At 46.3% G+C, this 25,168-nt stretch overlaps 1 protein-coding gene across 1 annotated transcript in view; it reads left to right on the forward strand.

Annotated features, from left to right (window-relative positions):
• The window catches only part of DNAI1 (dynein axonemal intermediate chain 1), a 139,819-nt gene that overhangs the window by 104,300 nt on the left and 10,351 nt on the right, over positions 1 to 25,168 (forward strand). Inside the window, exon 19 of the mRNA XM_038124618.1 lies at positions 6,870 to 7,055. Within this exon, the coding sequence (XP_037980546.1) occupies positions 6,870 to 7,055 (186 nt within the window). The remainder of the gene's footprint in view (positions 1 to 6,869; positions 7,056 to 25,168) is intronic.

Here is a 25,168-nt window from a genome sequence, read left to right on the forward strand (position 1 = left end):
CTTTCGTTGTTTGTCTTGACTCCAGCTGTCTGTCAAATCCTTCTGTACAGAGATAGCAGCTCCTGAACCTTGATCTTTCTTCCTTGGCATTTTATAATGACCTGCAATCTGTGCGGGTTCATTTTAAATGCCAGTCTCCAAACCATGGCAGTTCAGTGTCTGCCCTGTGAGCAGCTTTGCTGGCCTGCCATGGGGTGCAGGTGGCAGAGACCAGTGACTGCCTCTCCCATTAGATGTGGTGCTGCCCTTTCTTGTGCCACTGCCTGCCCTTGCCCTTGCCCCAGCCTGCAGTGCTGACTCTTTCTGGCAGGGCATAGCCAGGACCCTGCCAGCATGAGAAGAGATGAAGCTTCAGCCTGACATCAGGGATTGACTGACCCAGTGACTGTGGGTCTCAGCAGAGAGAGCACAGGGGGACTGACACAACTGGGGTGTGTATTCAGGCAGCTCAGCCTTGGGAGGTTTGTCCTGGGGCACTTAGAGGACTGGTTGAAACCATCTCCCTGTTCTTTATCAGGTATTTGTGGTGGATGTAAGAATAGGGAAGTGTCAGGAGACTGGAAAGAAAGATTCTTTGCCCAGTAGTCAGTACTGTGACAGTACAGAAGAGATTAGCCAGCCTAAACAAGCTACCCAGAAAGATCGTGGGACAAATCATTGGTTGTTCTATTTGTGAGCACTGGTAGATCAAGGAGCAGGCAGTCTAGAAAGGTTTTACTAAGGCTGTATCACATAAAACCAAACTAATGTTGCTCTTAAGAGTAACAGGGCTGGTAGGTCAGAGGAAGGGAATGTAGCCCATGCTTACAGGTTGACTTCAGGAAAACTGCTTTAACCTAATCACTGAGGCATTCAGGGGAGAGCCAGGCTGGCTGAACTGGTGACTGGCAAGGAATTTAGCTTGGATAAACAAGCACTTTCTTGCAAAACAATGTCTTGGGGTTTCCAGAAGAAGCCAAATGGTCCTCAGCTTGTCTGAATGAATAGCAGCTCTTCTACATGCTGAGGCTTTGATTTCTTACTGACTTGTGGGAGCTGAGTCAAATCACCTAAGGCTGATGCTGTTTTCCTACCATGTCAAATTGGGAATGACCCAGTTCGTACTGAATGAAGAAAAGAGATGCAGCCCTACAGTTAAGTCAGGTGACAGGCATTCTCTTCCCTGCTGTGTCATGTGCCCTGAAGCATCCGGCTGGGATGCTGCAGGATAGAGAGATGAGCTTAGCCCTCTCCCACACCTCAGAACATGCAGCTAGCTCCTGGCTGGCTCAGCCCAAGAAGTAGATTTCACACATGCCTGCTCATCCTCCAAGCAGAAAACTGCCTCTGAACATAACTCTAACAGAGATGGATCCTGTTCTTTCACCAGTAGCATGAAATTGCTGTGAAAGGCCATGAATTTTATGATCAGGACCACTGAGGTTCAGGATTCCTGTGTTGTCATTGCAGAAGGCAATGAATGTTTTCTGAGTCAGGTTTCCTTTACTCTTGCCAGGACCCAGACTGCCCTGCGTGTCAGAGGGACCAAGAACTGTCTTGCAACATTCATTTGTAAATGAAAAATGTCCTGCTAGGGAAAATTAACTGTATTGCAATCTGTTCTTGCTACAGTGGCATTATAGAAATCAAGTAAACTAGGGTCTCCAGTGCAGAGCAAGCTGGGCTGCCCTGCCTGCCCCGTGCCTTTGGCATGCTCCAGTAGCTGCCATGGTGCTAGACAGAGTCTGGGGGTGACCTGCCCACTTGTTAAATGTATTACCTGAGAGTTTGAAACAAATCATCTGTGGAGTTTGCGAATGGATGAGGGATCATGATTCAGTCAAGAAAATGAGGTAAATCGATCAAAAGGACAGTGAAAGCCAAGCTCTGAAAGAGATGTCAACTGATAAAGGGCAGCATGGTATTAAATTATCCCCCACCTTTTGCTCTTACACTGATTTTATTCTTTGTTGCCAAGTTACCAGGCATGTCTGCCTTGTTCTTACACACATATATATTTCCCCCCAGTCTTGGTTCTGGATGCCATCAGGATGTTTTTGAACATGCTAGCATTGTCCAGCCCACTGCTGGGGAAGGGGGGCTTTTAAGATTAGAATAAAAGTACAGGAAAGGCTCCAGCCATGGCAGATTCAGTGGGAGTTTGTGGACAAAATAAAGACAATGTCAGTCAAAGTAGTTCTTCAGCTCCCTTCTTCATGAGCCACAAAAATCAAGTAATTTGTTCTGCTGCCAGAGAAGTTCTGCCAAGGGTTCTGCTTCCCCCACATTCCCTTGCATTTCTCTTCCTGTTGCCTCAGGGCAGGGAGCAAAAGGACAGAGGGGTCCAAGTCACCCCAGAGGTGCCAAGCAGATGAGAGCCTGGGCTGGCTTTCAGGCTGTAAGTGCAGTTGGTAGAGCAGGTGGGGAAAAATAAGTCCAAAACTCTGAATATGGTTTGGTGCTGGAGCTGTGGTACTTGTCTTGGACATGCACTGTGCCATGCAGAGGAGCTATGTGGAGTTGCAGTGGGGAACAGCTGGATTTTAGGAAGTAGAATGCATTAGCATGATTTATAGACAGAGGAGCTGTTGGTCTGGATAAGACTGAGCTGGATTTCTTCTCTGGCTGTTTGGAAGTCAAGCATCAAAGCAGCTTATTTATGTCAAACATTTTCTGCAGCGGTGACACAATAGACTCAGATCCATTATTGCCTGTACATCAAGCATGAAGAGAAACTCTGTTGTTACTGTGATGGCAGTTTAAAATTGTTTTAATTGGATAAAATGCATCAGAAACTGCAGAATTCACTTGGTCCCACCCCAGAGGAAAATGGGCTCAGTGCTTATATTCAGGGTCTTAGCAGAATTGCTGCCCTTCCATCAAGAAATTTGCTTTGAACATCTGCATGGCGTATCTACTACCAGCCTGTCCAGCACTTCAGTACTGTGGGTCTAGGTTTCTTTTGATTCTGGTTGATACCAGCTCATAAATCCCCATGCTGCAAGGAGCTGCTTGACTCAGCAGCTTGGGCTTCATTTGGAAGACGCTACATCTTCTCCTGTGCTTTCTTGGAGCAGGCACGGAGGTTTACAAGGATCATAAATAAAATTGCTGTCAGAGTAATTGGTTACTGTCCAGAGTTTTATTCTCCTGTAGTTATGTGTGAAACAGAAGGGAATTCTTGCACTTTCCTATTTCAGACATTTTCAGATTTCTTTTACGTCTCTCTGTGTCTTTTTCCATGTTTCTTGTTCTTGGAGTTTGATTTATGTTCCTTTAAGCAAGTGACCACATATTGTTCCTGACTACTCTGTAAAAAATAACTGAAATGCCCTTACTCATTGTTTTTTTTTAGCTCATTAGCAGAAAAAAAATAAGGTGTCTGCTGTGGTCTGCAAGCAGCAGGAGCTCCAGATTCCTCGCTTGTTTCTACGGAATCTGCAGAAGGTATTGAAATGAGTTTGTCAGGAGGCTTTTGCTTCCTTCCCTGCTGATGTACACCAAAATGGAAACATTTTTGAGGTCTGAAAACCAGAGGTTTGAAACCTTCACTCTTTAGTTTCTAAATTGCTCCTAGATGAATATGGGTGAGCAAATGTGATGGCCCCCGGGTCTCAGCACCTGCAGTGAGGGACCAGCCTTGACAGCATGAGAAGAGGCATGCAGACCTGGCAGAAAAGAAGAGGACTCTCACTGGTTTGTAAACTCTGAAAGGCTGGCGACACAAGTAACATTTTATAAAAATGAGCTTTTGTAACAGCTGCCTGACAGTGTCTGACTATCAGTTCTTGTCTGGGTGCTGCTGGATGGGTGCCTGCCCTGGAACCTGTGCTCCATGAAGGAGGGTTTGGACGTGGTTCTGGCTCTGGTCATCCTGGCTACCCATGAATTTGATGCTTGAGTCACACATGGGGTTGGGTAGCACTTGTGTGGGTCGTGGTTGCTCTTCTCTGGGTCATAGACTCTGAGAGGGCTCATCTGGCAAGACCTGAGAGGCCATCTCTGTGTGCAAGCAGTGGTCTTGGGTCAGGGGCCACCATGGCAGTGGGATGAAGAGAAAACTGTGTGTTGTTGGTGATTCTCTGAGATGGGAGATCCAGCTGGATCCCACTCCATAACCCTTAATTTCAGGAGCTGAGCCAGCAGAGCAGGGGTCTAGGAACTCTATGGCTAGGGGACTGAGAGTCTCAAGGACAGCTGCAGGTTTTCAGTCTCCATTCTTTGGGCAAAAAGCCCTAGGCAGCTCTACAGATGGTGCTGGCCACGTGTAGCTCTGCAGCTTTGCAGCACTATTAACCTGCCTCAAGTGTTGTGGGAGGCCTGTGCTCCTTTTAGGCTGCTCCCAAAGCATCAAAATCAGTGTTGCTCTGACCCCGTTTCCCTTTCTCTTAAGAGTAACTGTGCGTCTCTGAATCAAAGCCTCTGAAGTCCTTCTCAGTGCCCGTGGCCCACCCCTCCATCTGGTGTGTCTGACAGCTGATAGGAGGCTGATGTTTCCAGCTGAAGAACTGAAATAGTTTGTTCTTTTCCACGATTCCCTTGGCAAAGGAAAACAAGCCCATTTGTTTAGAAGCTCATAAAAGAGGAGCTTTATAGTAGGAACATTCATAAACTTGTTTGCTTTTGACCTTCTCCACATTGCTGATGGTTTCAAGTTCTTGTCCCAGGCATTGTGCTTGTCTGGGCTGTTCGTGACATTTTTGAGAAACAGCCTCACCCAGAGTAATTTAAATTGCTCAGCACTCCAGCACTGAGCCTCTGGCCATGCCATCTTTCTCCAAGTGCAGGGCTGGGCAGGATGTGTGTAGGGGGTACATTGACAGCCCTACAGAGAGCAGTGCAGACCTGGCTGCCAAGAGGAAACCTGGCCACTAATTCCCTGTCACTTTTTTTTTTCCCTAGATTAAATGGTGCTACTCAATCAGTGAGCATTTCCCAGGCTCTTAGATTACTAAATTAATAAGGATGTATTCTATGAAGGCAAGAAATCAGATCTTTAATGAGTGTGGCTCATGGGATACTGATATGCTTGAAAGAGTGCTTGTTTCTTTTCTGAGAAATTAAGACAGCAGGTGTATAATACAAGCCAGAAGAACCACCTTGATTTATGTTGAGAGGCAGGAAATTGAAGTTAGCTTTGCTGGACTATGAGACTTCAAGTGTCAGGTCAAAATTCACAATGTAATGCTGGCATCTGGTAATTTGAACAGAAAAAAATGTTGCTGTGCTTTCATCTATGCTTCTGCTGACTGGGGAAGGACTCTCCAAACTGCAAATCCTTGTCTGTGGCTGATGCTTTTTATTCCATTCTTGAATTGTACTGTCATAGATTTCTTCAAAATATGTCTTCACAACCCTGTCCACTTTTCAAGCACTTTCCCATTTTATTTTACTTCAGTCTGGAGGCAGTGATCCCTTTCTTATTTTTTGCATCTGTAGACCTTTTTTCTCCAGCTCAGACCAAGGACATCACAAATTCCTAGACTTTTGCTCCTATGAAGACACAGCAGCTCATGAGACTGCCTGGGACATGTGCTTGCTCATGGCCCAGATCTATGCTATAAATGGATTCAGATAAAATTCACTGACTCATCAGTGCATTATGGGAAAGTACATGTAGTCATTTGATACCTTCCACACTCTTTGGAATAAGCTTTTATAGAGTAGCATTGTCTGATTTCAGATAATTCCTAGATTCAAATTGTCAGCATGGCATACTGTTGAAATTACATGTTTCCTTTGTCTTTTAAGTGCTGGTAAACAAGACACAGCTGGAAGGAGGTTTACAAGTAGTGCAAGTCTAATTTCCTCCATATTCCCACTGTACTTGTTAGCATAAAGCATTCCCCTCCTAATTTCTCTGAAGACAGAAAAGAGAAGAGAAACATAAGGCTGAAAGTCTTCATGGTGGATAGCAGGTAGAAATTCAGAATGCTGGAAATGGCTCACCTCAGCCCTGGGCAAGAGAGGCACATCATGTTTCATTAGCCTTTGCAGCCTGTATCAGTAACTGGAGCTAATTGCAATTATTGGGAGATAATGTTAAGTTAATTCATTCTCTCAAGTAACTGCCACTCTTTCCTCTGCACAATGAAATGTGCATTATTATGCAGCTGGGGATGTGGCAGGTCTGTGTCACTGGGCCAGAGGTCTGAAGTCCAGCCAGTGGGACTCCAGCCTGAGTGGGTCCCCAGGCCTCTCTCCCTCCATCATCACCTTTCCTGTTTGGCTAATTTCCTGGCACTTTTCCTGATGCTGTGGGGGAAGGACATGTGTGCAGCTGTAGTCTGGGCTAGAGTGAGCTGCCAAGCTGACCTGTTCTTCTCTGGCATTACCCCAGGGTACACTCTAATCATACTATGGATGCTCCCATCACTTCCTCATTACTTACTGGTTTGTATCTTTATCATTGTTATTATTAAGCTGAAAATGTTAGAGAGTTCTGTAATAAGCAGTAATCAGAATTTCTGACAGAATTCCCCATTTTGGGCATCAATCTATGTTAGACTCTGATTTAATGCCTGTTTGTCTCATTACTCACGCTGAGAAGGGAGATTAAGGTCTGTGGGGTTAGCAGTGCTGGCTCTGAGCCTTGTCCAGCCCAGATCAGCTGGAACCTTGCCAAGGCTTGTACCCACAGCAGGGAAGTGGTCCTTTTCTGTGAGCCCCTGCAGGAGAGGGGCAGTTCTCACAGGCAGCAGCTGACTTCTGCACACTGGTTATTTAAAAGAAGACCACAGCCCTGAGCACAGATGGTAATTGTGTGCTGTGGCTGGGACGTTTTTTCAACAGAATCTTTTCTTTCTGATTTCTCCAGCCATCATTCTGTCACTGAGAGATGCTCTTGCCTAATTAATCCTTTTTGTGTTCTTTGCTTTTTTTTTACCCAGGCCCATGTGTTTGATCTGAACGTTAATAAGCTTGAGCCTCTCTGCACCCAGCTAGTGGTGACCCGTAAGAAAAATAAAACAACACACGTCCAGTTTAATCCTGCCTATCCTATTATCATTGTTGGAGATGAACGAGGCCTCATCACCTGCTTGAAGCTCTCTCCCAATCTGCGCAAGAAGCCCAAGGTAAGGATAAGCTGCATTCCCCCAGCCACAGAAAGTCTCTTCAGGCCTTGTCACTGTCCCCTCTCCTTACGTGCAAGGGTGTTGGCAAAGCTCCTCTCTAAGTACCTAGCAAGGTACTTACAGTTACCTCAAGCCTTTTGGGTAGGATGTCTGAGATGTTAAATCCAATTGTCTGTTCCTGCTTGAGCAAGAGGACTCAGTTTACTTCTGGAAAGGAGTGGGGACTGGTGGGAAGGGGGTTTGCTATCCCCAGTCATCACCATGGTCTAGATAAGCTCTGGTCCAGAAGCTCTGCAAATGTTAATTTGTTTCCCAAAGTTCACACATTTTATGGGTTTTGGGTTTTATTTGAAAAACTCTTTGAAATCAAGTAGAGGACAACCCAAGTCTTGCCCAAGTCCTCCCACACAAACCATGCTGCCTGTTTTCTTGTGCTCCTGCATCAGAGCCTGTCCCTTGACCACCACGTCAACTTCCCTGTAAATGAGCAAGCGGTGTCTAACATGTAAGGAGATGGGCCCTTGTCTCAAGTGGCAGCAAGGAGATACATGTGCCTCTCTGGATTGGTGAAGTGTTTTTTCACCCATCTATGAGGGCCAATTGTGAAGGATGATAACATCTCTTACGTGGATCTGTTACTGGATGTTCTTTCTGGTCTTCATCCAGCTAGGAGTTGAATGGCTGTAAACGCAATGTCCTTTTACGCCCTTGTAATTCTCATATCCAGTTGTCTTGTGTTAAGTGGAGTCTTTCAGTTTCAGGCTTTTTAGAACCGATCCAAGAAAGCAATCTCTCAAGATGATCATCTTTTATTTATGTACTCCCAAATGTTTTATGTACTCTACTAATCTACTGTATTAGGCAGGGTCTTTGGCCAGGAGCTAATCACACTAGTGTCACTCCAGAGTCTTCAAAATGCTTTTAAAAGGTTCCTGCAGCTGGCTGCCACTGGAAAGGTGAATCTTCCCTGTGCAGAAAGGGCATAGAAAACAGCAATGAGGCACTATGTTTGGGGCTGAGTTGTGGAAGCTGTGGAGAAGAATCTCTCATATGCTTCACACTTCTCTATTTCCTGCAAAACTTCAGACCGAGACTGTCAAAGCTCTCCAGGTTGTCATTAGTTTGGCTCAGGATAAGTTTCCTTGGTGGTTTATGAGTCCTCCCGGGGCATGGGTGAGCACTGTGTCTGCCATGGACCCTGCCTGCACAGGACTTGAACAGTGGAGAGGAGTCACACACACATACATGTGGCTGCTCTCCTCTTCACCCCAGCAATACTGCACTGTGGGCCAGAGTCGTAGAATGGTTTGGGCTGGGAGAGACCTAGAAGACCATGTAGTTCCAAACCCAGGGACACCTTCCACTAGACCAGGTTGCTCAGAACTCCTAGAACTCTCAGCAGAGCAGAGCAGAGAGGCAGAATCCCCTCCCTGCCCTGCTGCCCACGGGGCTCTGGATGCAGCCCAGGACACGTTTGGCTCTCTGGGCTGTGAGTGCCATGGCTGGGCCATGTGCAGCCTCTCACCCACAGCACCCCCAAGCCCTTCTGGGCAGGGCTGCTCTGGGGCTGTTCATGCCCAGCCTGGGCTGATACTGGGGGCTGCCCTGACCCAGGTGCAGCACCAGCACATGGCCTGGAACTTTATGATGTTCCCATTGGCCACCCCTTGAGCTTGTCTGGGTCCCTCTGGAGGCGTCAGGTTCTTCAAGTGTGAATTCAAATGTCTCCTTCTGCTCCTGGTGGCCAGCAGCAGCCCTCCATGCAGTTATGGATGTTGTAATTTCTCTTTGCTGACCTTCTTTAAAGGCAAATTGCATGTTGTTGACAAAGCAATCTAAACTGTGAGTTTAGGAGTAACTCCAACGCTTACTGCTGACCGTAAACCAACATGTAACTACATCCCACGCAACGTATAAATGGGATGGAAATGGACTCTGCTGCTCTGATGTTATTAAACCATCTGTCTTCTACTGGCCTGGTTAGGTTTGGAGGGACACTGAACACTGAACTAAAACTTTCCCGCACATGTGGAGAGGAAGGAGGGATGCTCAGGCATGACTGGTTATGTGTGGAGGTTACTTGACTGCAGCCAGCCTGAAAGATACACAGATTTGAGACAGATGACATGCAGTGTGGTGGCAAAGTGATGTATCTGGGCTAGCCTGCCCAGTGCCATAAGTGAACAAGTGGTGAGGAGATTTAGCTGATGGAAGGGAATGTTTTAGCAGAGGGACATCAAGCCCTGTCAGAACGGGCTGTGCCATCCAATGTGTGCTCCTGTCTATCTCCTTCCTTTGCCAGTACCAGCCTTTGTGTCCTTAGCAGCAAGCCTCCAGCTGTGTTTGCAAGAATATCATGTCATGGCAGGAAGTCAGATGTATTTCCAGAGTATTGATCCAGGTTCCTCTAAAGATCAACTCAGTGTGCTTTTTACATCCTTACCCTGTGCAACCAGCTTTCTTCTGTAAAATGACTCAACTTTTCCCTCTTTTCTGGGATTCCCCAGGCTGGAGTTGACAGTCACAGAACTTCCAGAGCTGTTAGTAAGTTAAGAGGGTCCAAAACTGTGCAGAGGAGTCCTGACATCCCAGCTGCCTCCTTGCAGATAGAAAAACCTGTTCATGCCTGGCTCAGTACCTGGGTATCCCAGGCTGTTCTGGCAGAACCCAGGATGCCAAAGGGACAGGGCAGTCAGGGACTCATCCAGGTCCCACTACCCCTCTGTTTCACACTGATGCCACAGGGGGGTGCCTTCTCAAACAGGTGGGACAATTGCTTTTGACAAGTAAAACCTGCAGACAAATCAACCTGTTTTGGGAGAATTCTTAAAAGTCACATGATTCCAAAGCCCAAACTTCCCCTAAAAATAGTCATAGTGCTGTTTTCTTCATGTTCTGCATATTCCTTAGCTATTGCAAGATAGAGCTTACAAAAGTGACTGAATTAATGTCATCCTGGTGAAATTTCAGCCATTCCGAGTTTATTGGGTTTTGGCTGTTAGTTAAAGCTGGTGTGGTGGATAAGTGGAAATGGGGATGATCAGAATACTTCAGTTCTCATCAGACCTTGGTCCCTTCCTCTCTTCATGTCCTTGAGCAAGGGAGGGTTCAAGATCTCTTTAAATAATTCGCAGGGTTGGCCTGCAGCTTAATTAACTCGTGTTCGTAAAACACATGGGGATCTTTAAGAAGTGTTATTTAATAGTCTGAGTTTTGCTGTTAGCTACATTAGCACAGTCTCATTTATGAACACTTGGCAAAACATATATGCCAAGGGGGGAACTTCTTGAAAGCACTCAGGTAGTGTTTTCACCAAGACACATAGTAAAATCTTAAAAAAAGGTCTAAAATTCCTTGTGAGTTTTGGCATCCTAAACTCATAGTGGCTCATGGGAAAAGGTGCATTTCTTGTTGACAGGAAGCTAGGGACAGAGTCTGTGCCACCCATCAGGCACTTGTGTCAAGGGCACACAGAGGGCACAGGGGTCCTGTGTACAAGAGATGTCAAACACGGTGGGTGTCCATGTGTCTGTGCCATGGGGATTTGAGTCCCGGATATCCCCCTACCCCCACAGACTGAAGTCTCTGGGGCAGGACAGAGAGATCCCCTTGCCCCAGGCTGTGTTTATTTCCACGAGGTGAAACTAGTTTGGGTCCTTCTGCTCATAAGTGGGGGGACAGAAATGCCTGCAGGAATTTAAGATGCAGCGGTAGGAACAAGTGACTCTGCTGTCATCCAAGCCACTTTTAGACTCCAAGCACTCTTTAAATATTGCAGCGGATGTCAGGCAGGAATTGTTTAACTAATAAAGTATCATTTCTAATTTGTAACGACCTTGGTGGTTGAGTTCACCCAAGGGAAGCATTGCTGTAAGAAGAATCAGTTTGGGGCAGAGCTGTTTAATTAGTGAGCCTTCCGGGTTTCGTTCGAGGGTTGGAAGAAATTAAAGCATTTTGTCATCGCAGTCAGAAGAATGTATGCTCATAGGCTTTGGTTTATTTTTTAAAAACTGCTAAAGTAGCCTGGCTTAACCTCTGCCAATGCCAAAAGTAAGCAGAAGATAGTTAAAAAACAGTGTGCAATGTTTTTTAGAAATTTTAGAAGAGCACAGCAGAGTAGGAATAGAAGAGAAAGTGGATCAAAGAAAAGTTGCAATACAGAATTTGCTGAGGCTAAGGCAAATTTCTTGGCCAGTACCCAGGATGAATGCCAGGGAGGCAGACAACTTCTTGGCCTGATGCTTGTCTTGGATATTTATCTTGGATTATTTAGGATATTAATCTCTGTTCCTGCTACTGGTTTCTTCACATGCAAAGCATCTCTTTTTCTGTTTCTTGGTAACAACTGAATTTCTTCCCAGGCAGTAAATCCTAACTGACTGGGTCTAGCTGGGCATGAGTGGAGTGGGAGGGGGAACACAGCTGCTTGCCCACACCAGGACACAGTGCCAGGACTATGCATGTTCAGGAGCTGCAGGCACACACCTGTGGGTCTGATGCTGTGTGCCTGTGACCAGCTTGTAATTTGGGGATAAGCAAGGGGTGTGGGCTGGCTCTGAGTTTTCACATCCCTGTGCACATGCTGGGCAGCTGCTCTGCTTTCTCTGTGCTTAATCACACCAGCCAGTGTCACCTCTGGACTCTGACTCGTTGCATCTTTGCAGCCCTGACAATTTTGCTCTTGGCCAGATCCAGCCCAAGGCTGTTCAGCCAAGGAAGGAGCGTTGAGTTTTGCTTCCTGAAGCACTGTGGCTTTTTGGCCATAGCTGATGACATGGTCTGGGAGGGATTTGGGAAGAGTGATGGTCCATTGGAGGATGTTGGGGTTTTAAGGAGATGAAAGAGTGAAGGGAATTTGGAGAAAGTTGGTGTGTCTTTACACAAGTTTTAAAGGAGACAATAAGAAAGTGATTGAAATCTCCTCTTCAACCTATCCCCCTCCCCAGCACTGTATCCCAGCACAGAGATCTCCTGGGGTCTGAGGTTTCTTCCTCCTTCACACTCCCCAGCAGCAGCCACTGCACACAAGTGATCTCAGGAAGGGACCCTGGTTTCATGCCTGTTCCCAGTTTCACTGGGATGCGACTGATGTCCAGAGTAGGTTCTAGCCTGGAAAACTGTGAACAGAGAGTGGGATGCTTGTTCGTGAACTGCTTTGTAGGCTTGTGTTTCTATCACCTAGGGGGACAGGGAGTAACTTGAAGGAGTAAAGGATCAGGAGATTGTTTCTGTCCTTAGTGTTTTCCTGTAGCTGTGGGAGGTGTAAAAGGATCAACCAACCAGCATGTAAATACAGAAATACAAATTTGAACTCCCTCCTTCTGTTGCAACATGTGCAGTCTATCTGCAGATCTGACTATATTTAAGGAAGGAAGCTATGGGTTAGATCCATTCTCCAAGGTCATGTCTGTCCTGGATTGGTGAGCTGTTTAGTACTGAGGGAAGCATTTTTGTCTCTAAATTTCCTATCCCAGCAGTTCTCATTCTGTCTGAGAGGAAAGCACTTGTCTCTCCTCTCCAAACAGGTCAAGTTTTGCTCTTCTAGCAGGGTAATTCTTAGTCCCTCCATTTTCATGCAAATCCTTCTCTCTCAATGCCTTCTGTGCTGCTAGAGCCATGGCCAATTTTCTCAGTGTCTCTTCAGAACTGGCTAATTGCTCAGTGACCCAGAAGCACAAAGCACAAGCAGTGCTGGAGGAATTTGGTGTGCTACTGTGCCCTGCCTTCATGAGGATTGCCTCCCTCAGAGCCAGTTTGGCCTCCGGATAAGGAAGCACATTACAAATGAGCTTGGGTCTCATAAAAACTGACCTGCAGCTTGATGGCTTACTCTGGAATTTGAAAATGCTTTTTCATTTCTTTTCAGTCCCTCCCCTGTTTTTTAGTCTAGTTGCAAGTAGCTGCTCTCTGTACTGTTAGGGGAAGAGCTGAGGAGCACAGGGTGCATCCAGGCACTCGTGAAACCCTGTGTCTGACTGTTCACAGCTTTCTGTGCCACTTTTGTAGGCCATGTAGGGATACATACACTGGTGTTTATTCTTTGGTGTGGGAAGGAAGCCCAGTGCTGGAGGCCTTCAAGAAGAGTAGGTTGGAGACATGCACAGACTCTGTGGCTCTGTGGCTGCCTCGGAGCAGGAAGGTCTGGAGGTGATTGCTGTGACAGTCCCTGAGTTCAGGGCATGCAGGTCCCAGCAAGAGGCTGTGCCACTGGTGTGGAGCTCACCAGGGTGTCAGCAGCACTGCTTGTGGCCTGCGGCTGTTTTGCTACATGGACCTGTGACTCATACCTGTAAATCAGCAACCACCAAAGGGAGCACAGGCAAACACAGGCTCCCGTGCCCCTTCTGCCTTCTCCTTGCCCTCCATGATTTCCTGCCCTGACATTGTGCTAGGAAAGCCATTAGCAGGAAGACCTTTTCATCCCCATAGAATCTCTTCTCCCTCCACTGTCCCACATCAGGTTCCTCCCAGTCTAGCACAGCCTGAGATAAAACGAAGGGACTGTCTAAACCTGGAAAGCTGTTACTTGGGAAAGGAGATGGTCCATGTCCCAGCAGGCTACGGTTCCTGGGCAAAATGGAAGCCTCTGGATATTTACCTGGACATCCTGGGCATAGCCACTGTGCATAAATCCAGGTGTCCAAGAGTGTTGCCTCACAGTTACAAAGGGTTCTGGATCCTGAACAGAGGCATGGTAACCTCAGATACTCAGCGTGTTTGGAGAGGTAACCCAAACTAGCAGGGGTAGATCCAGAGGGCTTGAATACTCTCATTAAATCTGTTTTCTTTGCTTTTGGTGAAATAACTTTTGGGTTGCATCAATGTATGTGACGGGAGAAGACAGCTCCATGTAGCAGAAGCATTGTTGAACCCCAAGGTCAAGAGCTGGAATTTTTCTCCCTTTTGCTGTTCCTGGCCACATCTTCAACCTTTTTTTTTTTTTTTTGTTATGTAATGTCCCTTTCTGTGGCTGCTGTGTTTGGCAGTTGTTGGAGAGGGAACATCAGCATATTTACAAGTTATTTTAAGTCAATTCCCAGTGGTCAGGGTGAAATGTGTTTAGTACGTTAAATGGAAACACTGGCAACTGAAGCAAGAAAAGGTCCCATTTTACAAAAAATCCATAGTACTTATGAATAATTTCTAAAGTGCAAGTCTCATTCTGTGAGGTGCTGTGTGCTATCAAGGGGATACTGACAAAGCCAAGAAGATTGGCTTTGACTTTTTAGTTTTTTCTTTGAAGGTCTGTATAATAAAAAGAGTTGTCTATGTTTGAAAGTGATGTGAGACTGCTCCATTTTGCAATACTAGCAGTTTGGTGAAAAATACTAGGGGGATTTGGTTTTGGGAAGCGCCCAGGCAGTGAAGACTGCCTAGGCATAAATCTGGTGTGTGTCCTTGGATTTGCTGTCCTTAGTAACTGAGATCTCAATTTGGCCAAGCAAAATTGGTTTCTAGTTGTGCCTTGTTTACACCTGCCCTTTTATTTCCTTCCACATTGGTGCTGTTGTGTTGCTACAAGCACTGTTTCATCTGCAGGCTTTGCATCCTCTTCCTTTGTGCACAGATTGTGTCTGGTCTTTGGTGTCTGACATCCTAGAGCTCCCCAGGTCCCATCAGTCTGGACTTTGCTCCTCTGCAGCCTGAAGAGCCCATTGCTGCCTGTCCTGGGAAATGCCTAATGCATGAGAAAGAGCCTTGCCTTATGTTTTCAAAGGACTTTCATTTTGGTTAGATCTGCAATTGCCTGAATATGCCTGTTCAGCTTGCACAGCTCGTCCTTGAGCTGGAGCCTCGACTTTCTCCAGTGCCTTGGCAGAAAGCACAGGGCAATATTATGGCAAGTGAGGCACTGCTCAACTTCACAGGATCTGCTTGGCTCACCTGTTCTTCCTGTTTCTTTATTTGTCCTCTGTTCATTTGTTTCTCTGCAGATGACTTAAATCTCATCCTGGAAATTGGGATGTCCTTAGAAATTACCAGTTCTTTGTCTGACTAACAGTCCCAGTACAGGGGCAGAGGGAGCCTTGGGGGAATAGGCTGTTTTCAAAGCATGGCTTTGGCACAGCCAGCAGTGGAAGCTTTTTGGGAGGCTCTCATTCTTCCAGCAATGGCTGCAGGAGTGCAGGACTGCCAGCCATCAACCTGCTCTGCAGAGACAGTTCAGTGTTCAGCCCCCCTGCCAGAACTGATTAGAGTGGCCTGATGAAGGAGGTAACATGGATGCTTATCCTCCAGGTCATCTGAGGGTGAGCTGATTTTATGCCAGAGAGCCCCAAGCCGCTCTCAGGAGTGCAGCTATTCCTGAGCACTGGCTCTGCACAGGGGAATGAAGGAGGAAAGCTTGTTAGCTCAGCCCCTGAGCCACAGGGCGTGTTTGAAGGACAAGGTGATGGCTTGTCATGAAGACAAGGTGCAAAGCCATGCCTGGGGCCTCAGAGACCCAGCCATGGTCCTGGCCTCTGTATGTCCTTGGATGAGATACAGCTCCTCCAGGCATGTTGAGTAGGATGAGGACACCCATCTCCCTTGGAGCCACAGCAGCCAAGTGACATTTGTCCATAGGCGCCATGGATCCACTCTCCTACAGCCTCTTCCATCCTGCTGACACGTCCAGTATGGTCATACCTTAGGAATGGAGCTGCAGTTGTAGTGCAGTGATCGACAGCCCTGTCCCACCAGGGCCCAGATCCTGGAAGACTCTCCTGCCTCCTTCCTGCACAATGTCACAGGCTATTGAGCCCAAGGTTTCAAGCTGAGCCAGCCCGGTCACTGAAAAACTGAAGTGGAGCCAGGGGCAGAGGGAAGAGATGGCAGTGTATGAGCAAAGGGATGAGAAGCTGGATCACAGTACAAGTCGGAAGGAGCAGGCACCCCATGGGGGACATTTTCTGACCATAAAGCACACCTTTTGTGTGCTTTCTGGCCAGAAAAGCACACAAAATCCTGGAATGTAGGTCAGCAGCTCCTTATTGGCTCTCTACCTCCACAGTGTAGGTTTGGCCTCTGTTTATGATGGTGTCCACTGGTGATGCAGTTAAGGTGGAGAAATGTAACTGATTCTCCCCAGCTCACGGTTGTGTACTGTTTTAAGCACCTAAGAATTCACTCAGGAGGGATGGAGAACAGGACATTGGTCTTCATTTGCAAGACCCTTTCCCATCATGTTTTTGTCTTGCCTCACAGAATCCAGTAATGCCCCAGAGCTTGGAGAAGGTGGGCTTTTACTCTTCTTGGAGCTCTACAAGAAGAATGGATACAAATTGAGAGGGGAAATTTAGGATTTAGGATATTAGGAAGAATTCTTTTCCTGCAAGATTGGTTAGACCACAGGACAAGTTGCTCAGGGAGGCTGTGGATACCACAATGTGGGCAGTGTTCAAAGCCAGGTTGGATAATGTCTTGAGCAGCCTGCTCTAGTGGGATGTGTGCTTGCCATTGGTAGGATAGGGGCTGGGACTGGAAGGTATTTGAGGTCCAACCCCTTAAGGTTCTGTGATTCTGTGATACCTTGTCCCTGGGCATTGACTGGGAGATCTGGGACAGTGTTCCTCATTGTAGAGCCTGGTGGCATTTGCTACAGTGACAAATGCAGGAAATTTGTCATGACATGGAATAGGAAGAAATGCAGCTATGAAGGCCAAAGAAACAGCTTGATATCTGGCACATTCCTGTAACTCCTCCTGAGCCTCTGCCAGAGCCTGACACAGCCTTCCCCAAACAGCCGGCCTGGGCTGGAAAGGGCTGAGGCTGCCTGTGGAGACACAGAGGGCAGCTCCCTGCCTGGGAGATTGTGTCTGTGCCATTGTACAGCACACCCCAAATGCATTGCTGTAAAAAGCCGTTCGCTTGCAGACTTTGCCTGTGGGTTTTGTGACTCTGGGTGCATCCATCTGAAGCAGGCCCCTGCATGCCCTGATCAAAACCATCCTGCTGCTTCCAGCCCTTCCTGAGCCTCTCCCCAGCTCATGCTTGTGCCATCTCCCAGCCTTCTCCAAAAGAAAAGAAATGGAGACACCTACACCTGCAGGCAGGGCAAATAAATGTCCCTTGCACAAATTGATTTGATGGGGTCAATGCAGAATTGTTTAAATGAGAGAAGGGAAGGGATCACCGATGAATAAAATGTCTCACTGCTCACAGAGATGGAACTGACGCAAGAGGATTATTTTTATCCTGTGGAGAAAAGGAAGAGCCCTGTGAAGCAGAGGAGAAGAGGGTCTGACTTACAGTCGTGCTGGCTGTGTGAGATGCAGTGCTGGCTACAATCAAAGCAGCTCCAAGATTCTCCTGGAGGGAAACTGTTATGCTCCAATTCACTGACTGATTTTGTGAGAAGGGATGCCAGGCACCAACTGTGTGAGGCCGTCTTAGGGCAAACATCCCCTGGTCTCCTCTACTCCCGTATCTCACCAGGGAGCTGCCAGTGATCCCACTGCTCTCAATCTAAGGTGTGCTTGACCTCCTCACCCCTCACAGGGTCTAGTCAGTGCAGAGACCTCTTCTGTCAGGACAATGTTGTGTTTTCTGACCTCCCACCTGTTGGGCTGAAATCTTGTTATCCCCCAGACCACCTTCCATGAACAGTGCCCTTGCTGCACCATGTCCAGTGGGTGCTGCTCTCCCAGCACAAAGGGATCCTTTCACATGCCTGCCCATGATGCTCCCATTCCTCTGCAGTGGCAGAGCTGGCTGTTTTACTGTTTCACAGGAGTGCCAGGTCCCATCCAGGTGATTATCCTTCTAACTCCAGCCCTGATGGCAGAACACTCCCCCCACAATCCTGTATTTGTGCTGAGGATTGTCCCTGCTCACTCACAGTATCTTGTATCTGTCCTTGCTAATTCACGTGTAGGTTTTTGCAGATCATATCTCTGGTCCAGCAAAGTAATTTCAAATTCCAGTCCTGCCTTCCTGGACACCTGCAGCCTTCCCGTCTGTCCCACTATCCAAGCACTAACAGAAACTCTGAACAGATCCCCACCAGACCACAGAGCTGTGAGAGTTACACACATCTCAGTGCTGACAGCTCTGGGTACAAATATTCAGCTGGGTCTTACCAGTTTCTACTCACTTTATGTAGATCTGTTGTCTCACTTCAGGATCAGAATATCAAAGGAGACAATGGCAAAGTCTTCCCGAGGTCATGGTTAATGACTTCCGTGCCTTTCCAGTCCACAAGGTGTGTTGTACTGTTGCAAAAAGAAATTAGATTGGTGCAGCATGACTTCTTTGGTGTAAATTCACATTAGTGATGATGCATTTCAGGCACTTATAGGTTGTTGACTTGTTCCAGTCATCTTCTGAAAAGTGATATTAAACTGAATGGTTTTCTTTTCTGGATAGTTGCTGCATTTACCTTTTTCAGCTTCTTGATCCCTATCATCTCCTGAAATTCCACCAGGAAATGCACCAGATTAAGGTTGTTATGTTGATCAAGTGTAGTAACTGCTGCCCCTCCCAGGGGGCTGGGGCTGTTGTGGTCAGGATGGTCTCAAACACAGTGATCAAAACAAAGTATGTGGGTACAGATAGCACCTTCTATTACGCAAATAAGTACTCCTGGGAAGAAAAGAGAAGTGCTTTTGCCCTAAAGCTGGTATTTTATTCTCCAGATATGTATTATTTGAGTTAATAAAAGTCATTGCCTTTCCCTGCAAGTCTGTGCTGTCTGGGTACACGCTAACCCTGCTCAACTAGACCAGAAATCTCCCCACGTGGTTACTGGTGTTGGCTGTTATATCCTGAGGAGAGGGGAAAGGATTCTTCCCAGAAGCACAGGAGGGAGCATGAATATCAGCACTGCTCAGTTACTGCTTTCTTATTTTTTTGCCTCATCTGACTTTTTGATGATTATATAGACTTGCTGTCAGAAGTAAGATGCCAAAACAGTCAGACCAGAATGACCAGAAACAACTTTGCAAATGCAGCTGTGAGACTGGAGGATGCTCATCCCTCTCCAGAATTAGGTTTCTTGCTTTGATCTGCACTGAAGCAACATGCTAAGCCAGGGCAATGAATTCAAAGGCTCTCATTTTATCTGGCCTTGCCAACCAATGAACATCCAGTAGGAGTGCAGGAAATTAATATTTTCTTTATTTCATATCAATAACAACAACAACAACAACAAAAAGCATGCCAGGCTTTGCCTCTTGGTTTGAGTTTGTAACAAAAATGAGCAAAAAGCTGATGGATTTGGTTTCAATTAGAACTTCCTGCTCAAGAGGAAAAGCTGTGCTTTAAAATCTGTGCTGTAAAAACACTGCAGTCCAAACGACTCCTGCAACCTGAGGGCTGAAAAAGTTAGGCTGCACAAGTGAAATGGAAGCCCACCCTGACAAACCTCTTCTTGTCTGCTGCCACAAGGCCAAAGGCAGGGCTGTGGAGGTACTGTCTCACTCAGCTCAACCTCATGGGGTTTTCCAGCCTAAAGCACCAGCAAAAGAGAGGGATGTGGGTCCTGCTTCTGCAACTGGGAGAACCTGGGGTAGCTTGAGCCTGAGGTGCAGTGCCCAGGGATGGAAATCCTGACTGGCCGTGGGGTATTAAGACTTGCAGAAGGGTCTGCTATCTCTTCTGAAGTGACAGGGAAAACTCCAAGTTGCTTGCACCTTGCTGTGTGGGGAAATTTCATTCTTGAGAGTGCTTTTACCCTGCTCATAGCAGGGATGTGGTGCCAGCCATGATTTTTCGGACGCCTGTGTGGTAGGCAAAGTCTTCTGCAATCAGACCTGCATTTCAACTCAAGGTTAGTCTGAGCTCTGACTTAGAAAAGCATTTTCTTTTCTTAGAAAAGAAAATGGGGCACCACCACTGCCTATCTGCAATGTAAGAAAGAGCTATGGCTTGGCAGAGAGAGCTCCAGTCCTCGGTTCTCTTATCTCTGAAATATTCAGCTGTGGTAGCAGGCTGAGCAGGGGTTAACAAGACAAGGCAATTGATATTTCCAATCCGTATCTTCTCTCTAGTGGGTTCACTGGAGAGGTACAGCCTTTGTGCCTGTGCTTCACAGCCTGTGCTTTTGGCTTTCTGCAGGCTTTAGTGAAACCCCTGAGTGCACCTTGTCCCCGCCTCTCCCTGAGTGAGTAACCTCAGGTTTTTGAAAGGCTCGATTGGATTGGGCTGGGAGGTGCTACAGAAATGCCACACATTATGTGATGTGGTTGAAGGACTCAGAGGAAACTTAGACGTTGCAATTGACCTGTTTCCCCTGCTTCAGAAAGAATCACTTGTCTATCAATATGAGATCTATTAAACACCACCACGCTCCCTTATACACATAGCACTCCATGGGCTTTCAGCCTTACTTTACAATTGCTGTTTGACTCAGACCTGTGGCAAACCTTTGTCAAGATACTATTTATGCCTCAAAGAATGGTTGAACACGGACTTTCTCGAAGGAAATAATCACCCTGCTTAAAAGAAGAAGCACTACAAAACACCTGTGTGGATTCTGTTAAAGAGAGCTAGGACCAGCAGAACTGTAAATGTAACTAGGAAGGGGTCTCTGTGCTCATCAAGGGTTCAGTCTGCAGTGGAGGTGATTGATTGATTGACAGATTGATGGGAAGTAGAAATGGAATGTAAGTCTTGAAAGTCTTGAAAGATGGTTGACCTAAGGCCTAGGAATTTCAAGGAGGTTTTGAGGACCTTGCAAGTAAATTAAGCTTTATAACTTATAATTTAAAATGTGTAATTTAAGATGGTATATGTAATACTATTATTTTCTGTATTGTATGCATATATCAAATATTGTATAATATATAGCATGTAATGCAATTCTGTATAGTATCTAAATATATTTTAACAAAATATAATTTGATCTCATCCTAAAGGCACCTACATGGGGAGGGATTTGCAATGAAGGAAAGCTCTTTAAAATCAGCAGACAGAGATATAATGGGATTTGGCAGCTGACCAAATTAAACAAGGGCTTGAGCACACCTATTTAGCCTGGTACTAGCTTGTCTGCATCCCTCAAACTCCTTCAGGTCAAAACACCTTGTCTTTTAGTGAAAGCTCTGTTTTAGCTCCAGGAAGAGTCATTGTTGTGTTCAGGTTACTGACTGAAGCTGTGTGAATCATAATCATTATTTCTGGGTTTAAAAAGATATAAAATCTACTTCCACTTTTTGATCTTACTGACACGATAGGGGAATTGTCAGGCAGCATTACAGAGAGAGATTCACAGCTTTTACAAAGGGGTAATGACAGCTCAGAACAGACCATGTAGCTGCATTCACAGACTCCTGAACTCCTCACTTTTGTTGATTATGGCTTGGTTTTCAACCTGTGTGTTAAACGATCAGACTGCAAGCACTCAGCAACAACAAGGTGCTACATTAACAGTGGGAATTTATTGACACTAAACCCATGTTATCATTTTTGCTGCCACTGATTTAAGAATAGTGGGATAACATATACTTGTCCTACATGTCTGGAATTATATAAGCTTCCCTCTTACATCTTTTCAACTTGTGGGTAGGCATGGGGAAACAATCTCATCCCTGTGGTGCCAGCTCTCACAGACTCCTAGTCCAGTTTCCTCCTTGATCCTATCACCATCTGCCTCAAGCTTCTGCTCTCCATGGGTTTTCTCCAGAGCTTCCTGGCTGTTATTTTTCTTCTCTTTACCCCTTTGGCACCAATATTCAAATTGGTGTGTGTAGCTTCCACAGCATCTAGATACTCTGGAAGGAGGGTGCTGGGAACCTGGTTCCCTTGGTGCCAGTGTTCTCCAGGAGCTGGGAATTGAGGGCTGTATTGGTCTACCCTGCTCCTGACATTATGAGCTATATAAGGTTTAAGAGGACATTTGTCCAGAAATGCTGTCTGCAATAAGAGCATAATAGCAGAGTAGGGTAGAGCTGAAAGGCTCATCTTCCAGTTTACACTTGGTGATGAAGAACATCCTGGGATTGCAAAGCCACAGGCATCTTCAGGCTGGAGGTGATGTTGGAATACCTCTAGTCCAGCCTCCAGCTCAGAGCAAGTACAGCCCTGAGATCAGACAAGGTTGCTCAGGGCTTAGACTTCTCTTGAAAAACTCCAAGGCTGGAGATCTTACAGCCACTCTGGAGTCTTGTTCCAATGACTAAGTGTCACAGTGGAGAAAAACTTTCTTATGTCACATTGAATCTTTCCCTGTTTCAGTTTATGGCTGTTGTGACTCATTCTCCTGCTGTGCACTCCTACAGAGAGTCCATTTCTGTCTCCTTAATATCCTCCACTTGGGTGCAGGCAGGTGCCTGTTAGGTCACCCAGAACTACATCTGGTATAGGCTGAGCAAGCCCAGCACTCTTAGTATCTGTTCAGTGCAAATCCTCCAGCCATCAACAGTCTTGGTAGTCTCTGCTGGACTCAGTCTGGTATATCAACACCTCTGTTCACCCCTTAAACTACCTTCTGCCTGTCTTTCTGTAGGTGAAACCATTAGCTGAAAATGAAGACCTTTCAGAGCCTGTTTTTCATCACCAGAGCAGAGAACAGACACACCAATCCAGCACAGCTGTCATCTCCTTGTCTTATTTCTTTCCTTCCTAGAAAGCTCCTTTCCTTTTTTTTTCAGTGACTGACAACATGACACACAGGACCAGGGACAGGAGGTGAGAAGGGTTCATCCCCTTCCTTTTCTCTCACCTCTCAAAATTTCTTTCTCTAACACTCACCTAGTGTTTCTTAATTAGTGCCTTCTGGCTTGGAACTGCCTGCCTGTGTTGCAGAAAATTCACTCAAACTCTTGACTGTTGTATGACAGGAAGTATCAAACATTTGGGCTGTTTGCTAGACTGACAGCTGCTCTTACACCGTGGATTACACAGGGGCTGACTGTTGTTTTCACCCTCAGCCTCTGTAAAAAATCCATCCTTAGCTTTACCTGTCCCTCCTGAGGGAACCTTCTGTGGTTCTGTACTTGTCTTCTGGTGCCAAGCCAAATAACAATTGCATGTCTGAGCTAAACCAGGAGAGTGCAGAGAGTGCAGAAGTTATGTCAGAAACAGGAAGAGTAACCAGCTGAAAAATCACCACAAAAGATTAGTTTTCAGTGAAAAAACTGGGATGAAATCTCAGAGCAGTCTTCAGGTTTATTTGGGAGGGTGGATTGGTGTCCTCACTGGCATTTCAAATTTCTCATTCATTCCTCAGCTGATCACTTATAAAGTCTTGAGAGGACCTGGCAGCATGGAGGTCACAAGGACTTTGAAAGGCTTTGTACCAGATCTCCACATGGGGGTGTGGACTGAAATTGAGGAAGTGGTTTCAGTGAAGACCAAAGTACCAACAACATCTGCCAGGGCTGGTCTGCACTGTGCTTGATTCTGCATAGGTACAGAACATGAATCAAGTTTCTGTGATCCAAAGACTCAAAATTATGCTAATGATCCCAGTTTAGTCAGTAATCCCATGCCTTCAACAGGATGTGATTTAATCATGGAGTGAGGTGAGAATTTGTCTCGTATTATGTACACCACAATAGAATACAAACCCCAGATTGTCATATAGAAAACAACGCCTTTCTTTATGGTTAAATCATGGATTGCTGGAATAAATCAGCTCTGTTACAGGTTCTCTGCTGCTCTTGCTGGATTGCTGACTCATTTACAGGTGGTTGCTGGGGAATTTAAATTGCAAACAACCATTCATGATGATCCAGACTTCTTAAGGATTTTACAAGGTAGGGAGAGGCTGGCACTCTTTCTCCAGTTACCTTCTTGTCACCTTCAGGACAGTTACAGCTCTCACCTAAGGATGTTATGCATCTTTATGGCAAATAGGGTGTTAATGCAAGTATAATTACTGTAATTTGGATTTAATTTTCTGAGCACAAGTGCCTCCTTTCTGTCTTCCTTTCATTTCCTGCTTGGTTGCCAGCTGTGAAAACATCTCTTTCCAGGATTGTTCTTGGCGCCAGGCATGCAGCAGTGTAATGGGCTCATCCCCTGCTGGGCTGTGTCTCACCCAGCTCTCAAGCGATGGTGACTCTTCCCTGATAGAGAGGGGAAGAGCTGGATCAGCAGAGGGCTGGGAGAAACCACCATACCTTGGGCATTTCTGTCTGGGTCTCCCAGCACTTTACATGCAGGATCCACAGGGTTAACTGTTTTGTGGGAGAAGCAGTGCGATATAGGGGGTTGAGGCAACATTATTTCTACAAAGCAATTGCTTCCACTATTCCTGTAAACAAGTTTAGGCACCTCCTTTGTGCTTGTGGAGAGGAACAGCTCTGGTCATCACCATGAAGCGCTCTGAAAGCATCACCAGGTTCTTGTTCAGTCCTTACTACTTCCCCCCAGACCTGCAGCCTGACAACACATCTGACTTTCGGGGATTTCCTCACACCAGGGTGATACCAGGAGTCAGTGTCTGAGCTCAGATCAGAGTGGAAACAGACAGCCTGGGGAGAAGTGACCCCTCCTGAGATGATGATCTGACTATGCCATTGGAATCTGCAGCCAGAAGTGGTATCCAGATGTGATGAGATCTCTGCCACTCCATCTCCTTTAAGGGCCACCAGGAGGAATGGTGGCTGTTTGCCTGGCAGCATTGCCCCAGCCATGTCCGTCTGTCCCAGCTCCAGCAATACAAAGAGTGAGGCAAGGATCAGGCCATGTTTGCTGGTGTTTTGAGGCTTTCAGTGACACTGCGGTGACCGGCTTCGTGTCATAGTTCCAACTGTTAACCCAGCACTGCCAAGCCCATCACTAAACCATGTCCCTGAGTGTCAACATATCTTTTAAATACTTCCAGCACTGGTGACACCACAACTTCCCTGGGCAGCCTCTTCCAGTGCTTAACAAGCCTTTTTGGTGAAGGATTTTTCCGTGGTGCACTTAGTGTTAAGGCTGTGTATCAATGTCGGTTAACCTCTGTCAACAGGTCCCCTCTAGTCCTTATACCTGCAATTATTTGTCAGATAATTTATTTTGCCATCTTGGACACTGTTTTGCTGAAACTGCCAGCTGCTGGTTAACCTTGTTCCGTCTTTGGTGCTCATGGGACTTGCTCGGCAGTGGAGAGATTGCTTTAGGAAGTGCTTGCCTTAAGGACCTTGATGACTTCTACATAATTTTCTTTCCAGCATGCCTCTATTTTGCAATACTTTGTTTCAAAG

This window comes from Motacilla alba, chromosome Z (assembly GCF_015832195.1).
Source record: "Motacilla alba alba isolate MOTALB_02 chromosome Z, Motacilla_alba_V1.0_pri, whole genome shotgun sequence".
Lineage (NCBI taxonomy): Eukaryota > Metazoa > Chordata > Aves > Passeriformes > Motacillidae > Motacilla > Motacilla alba.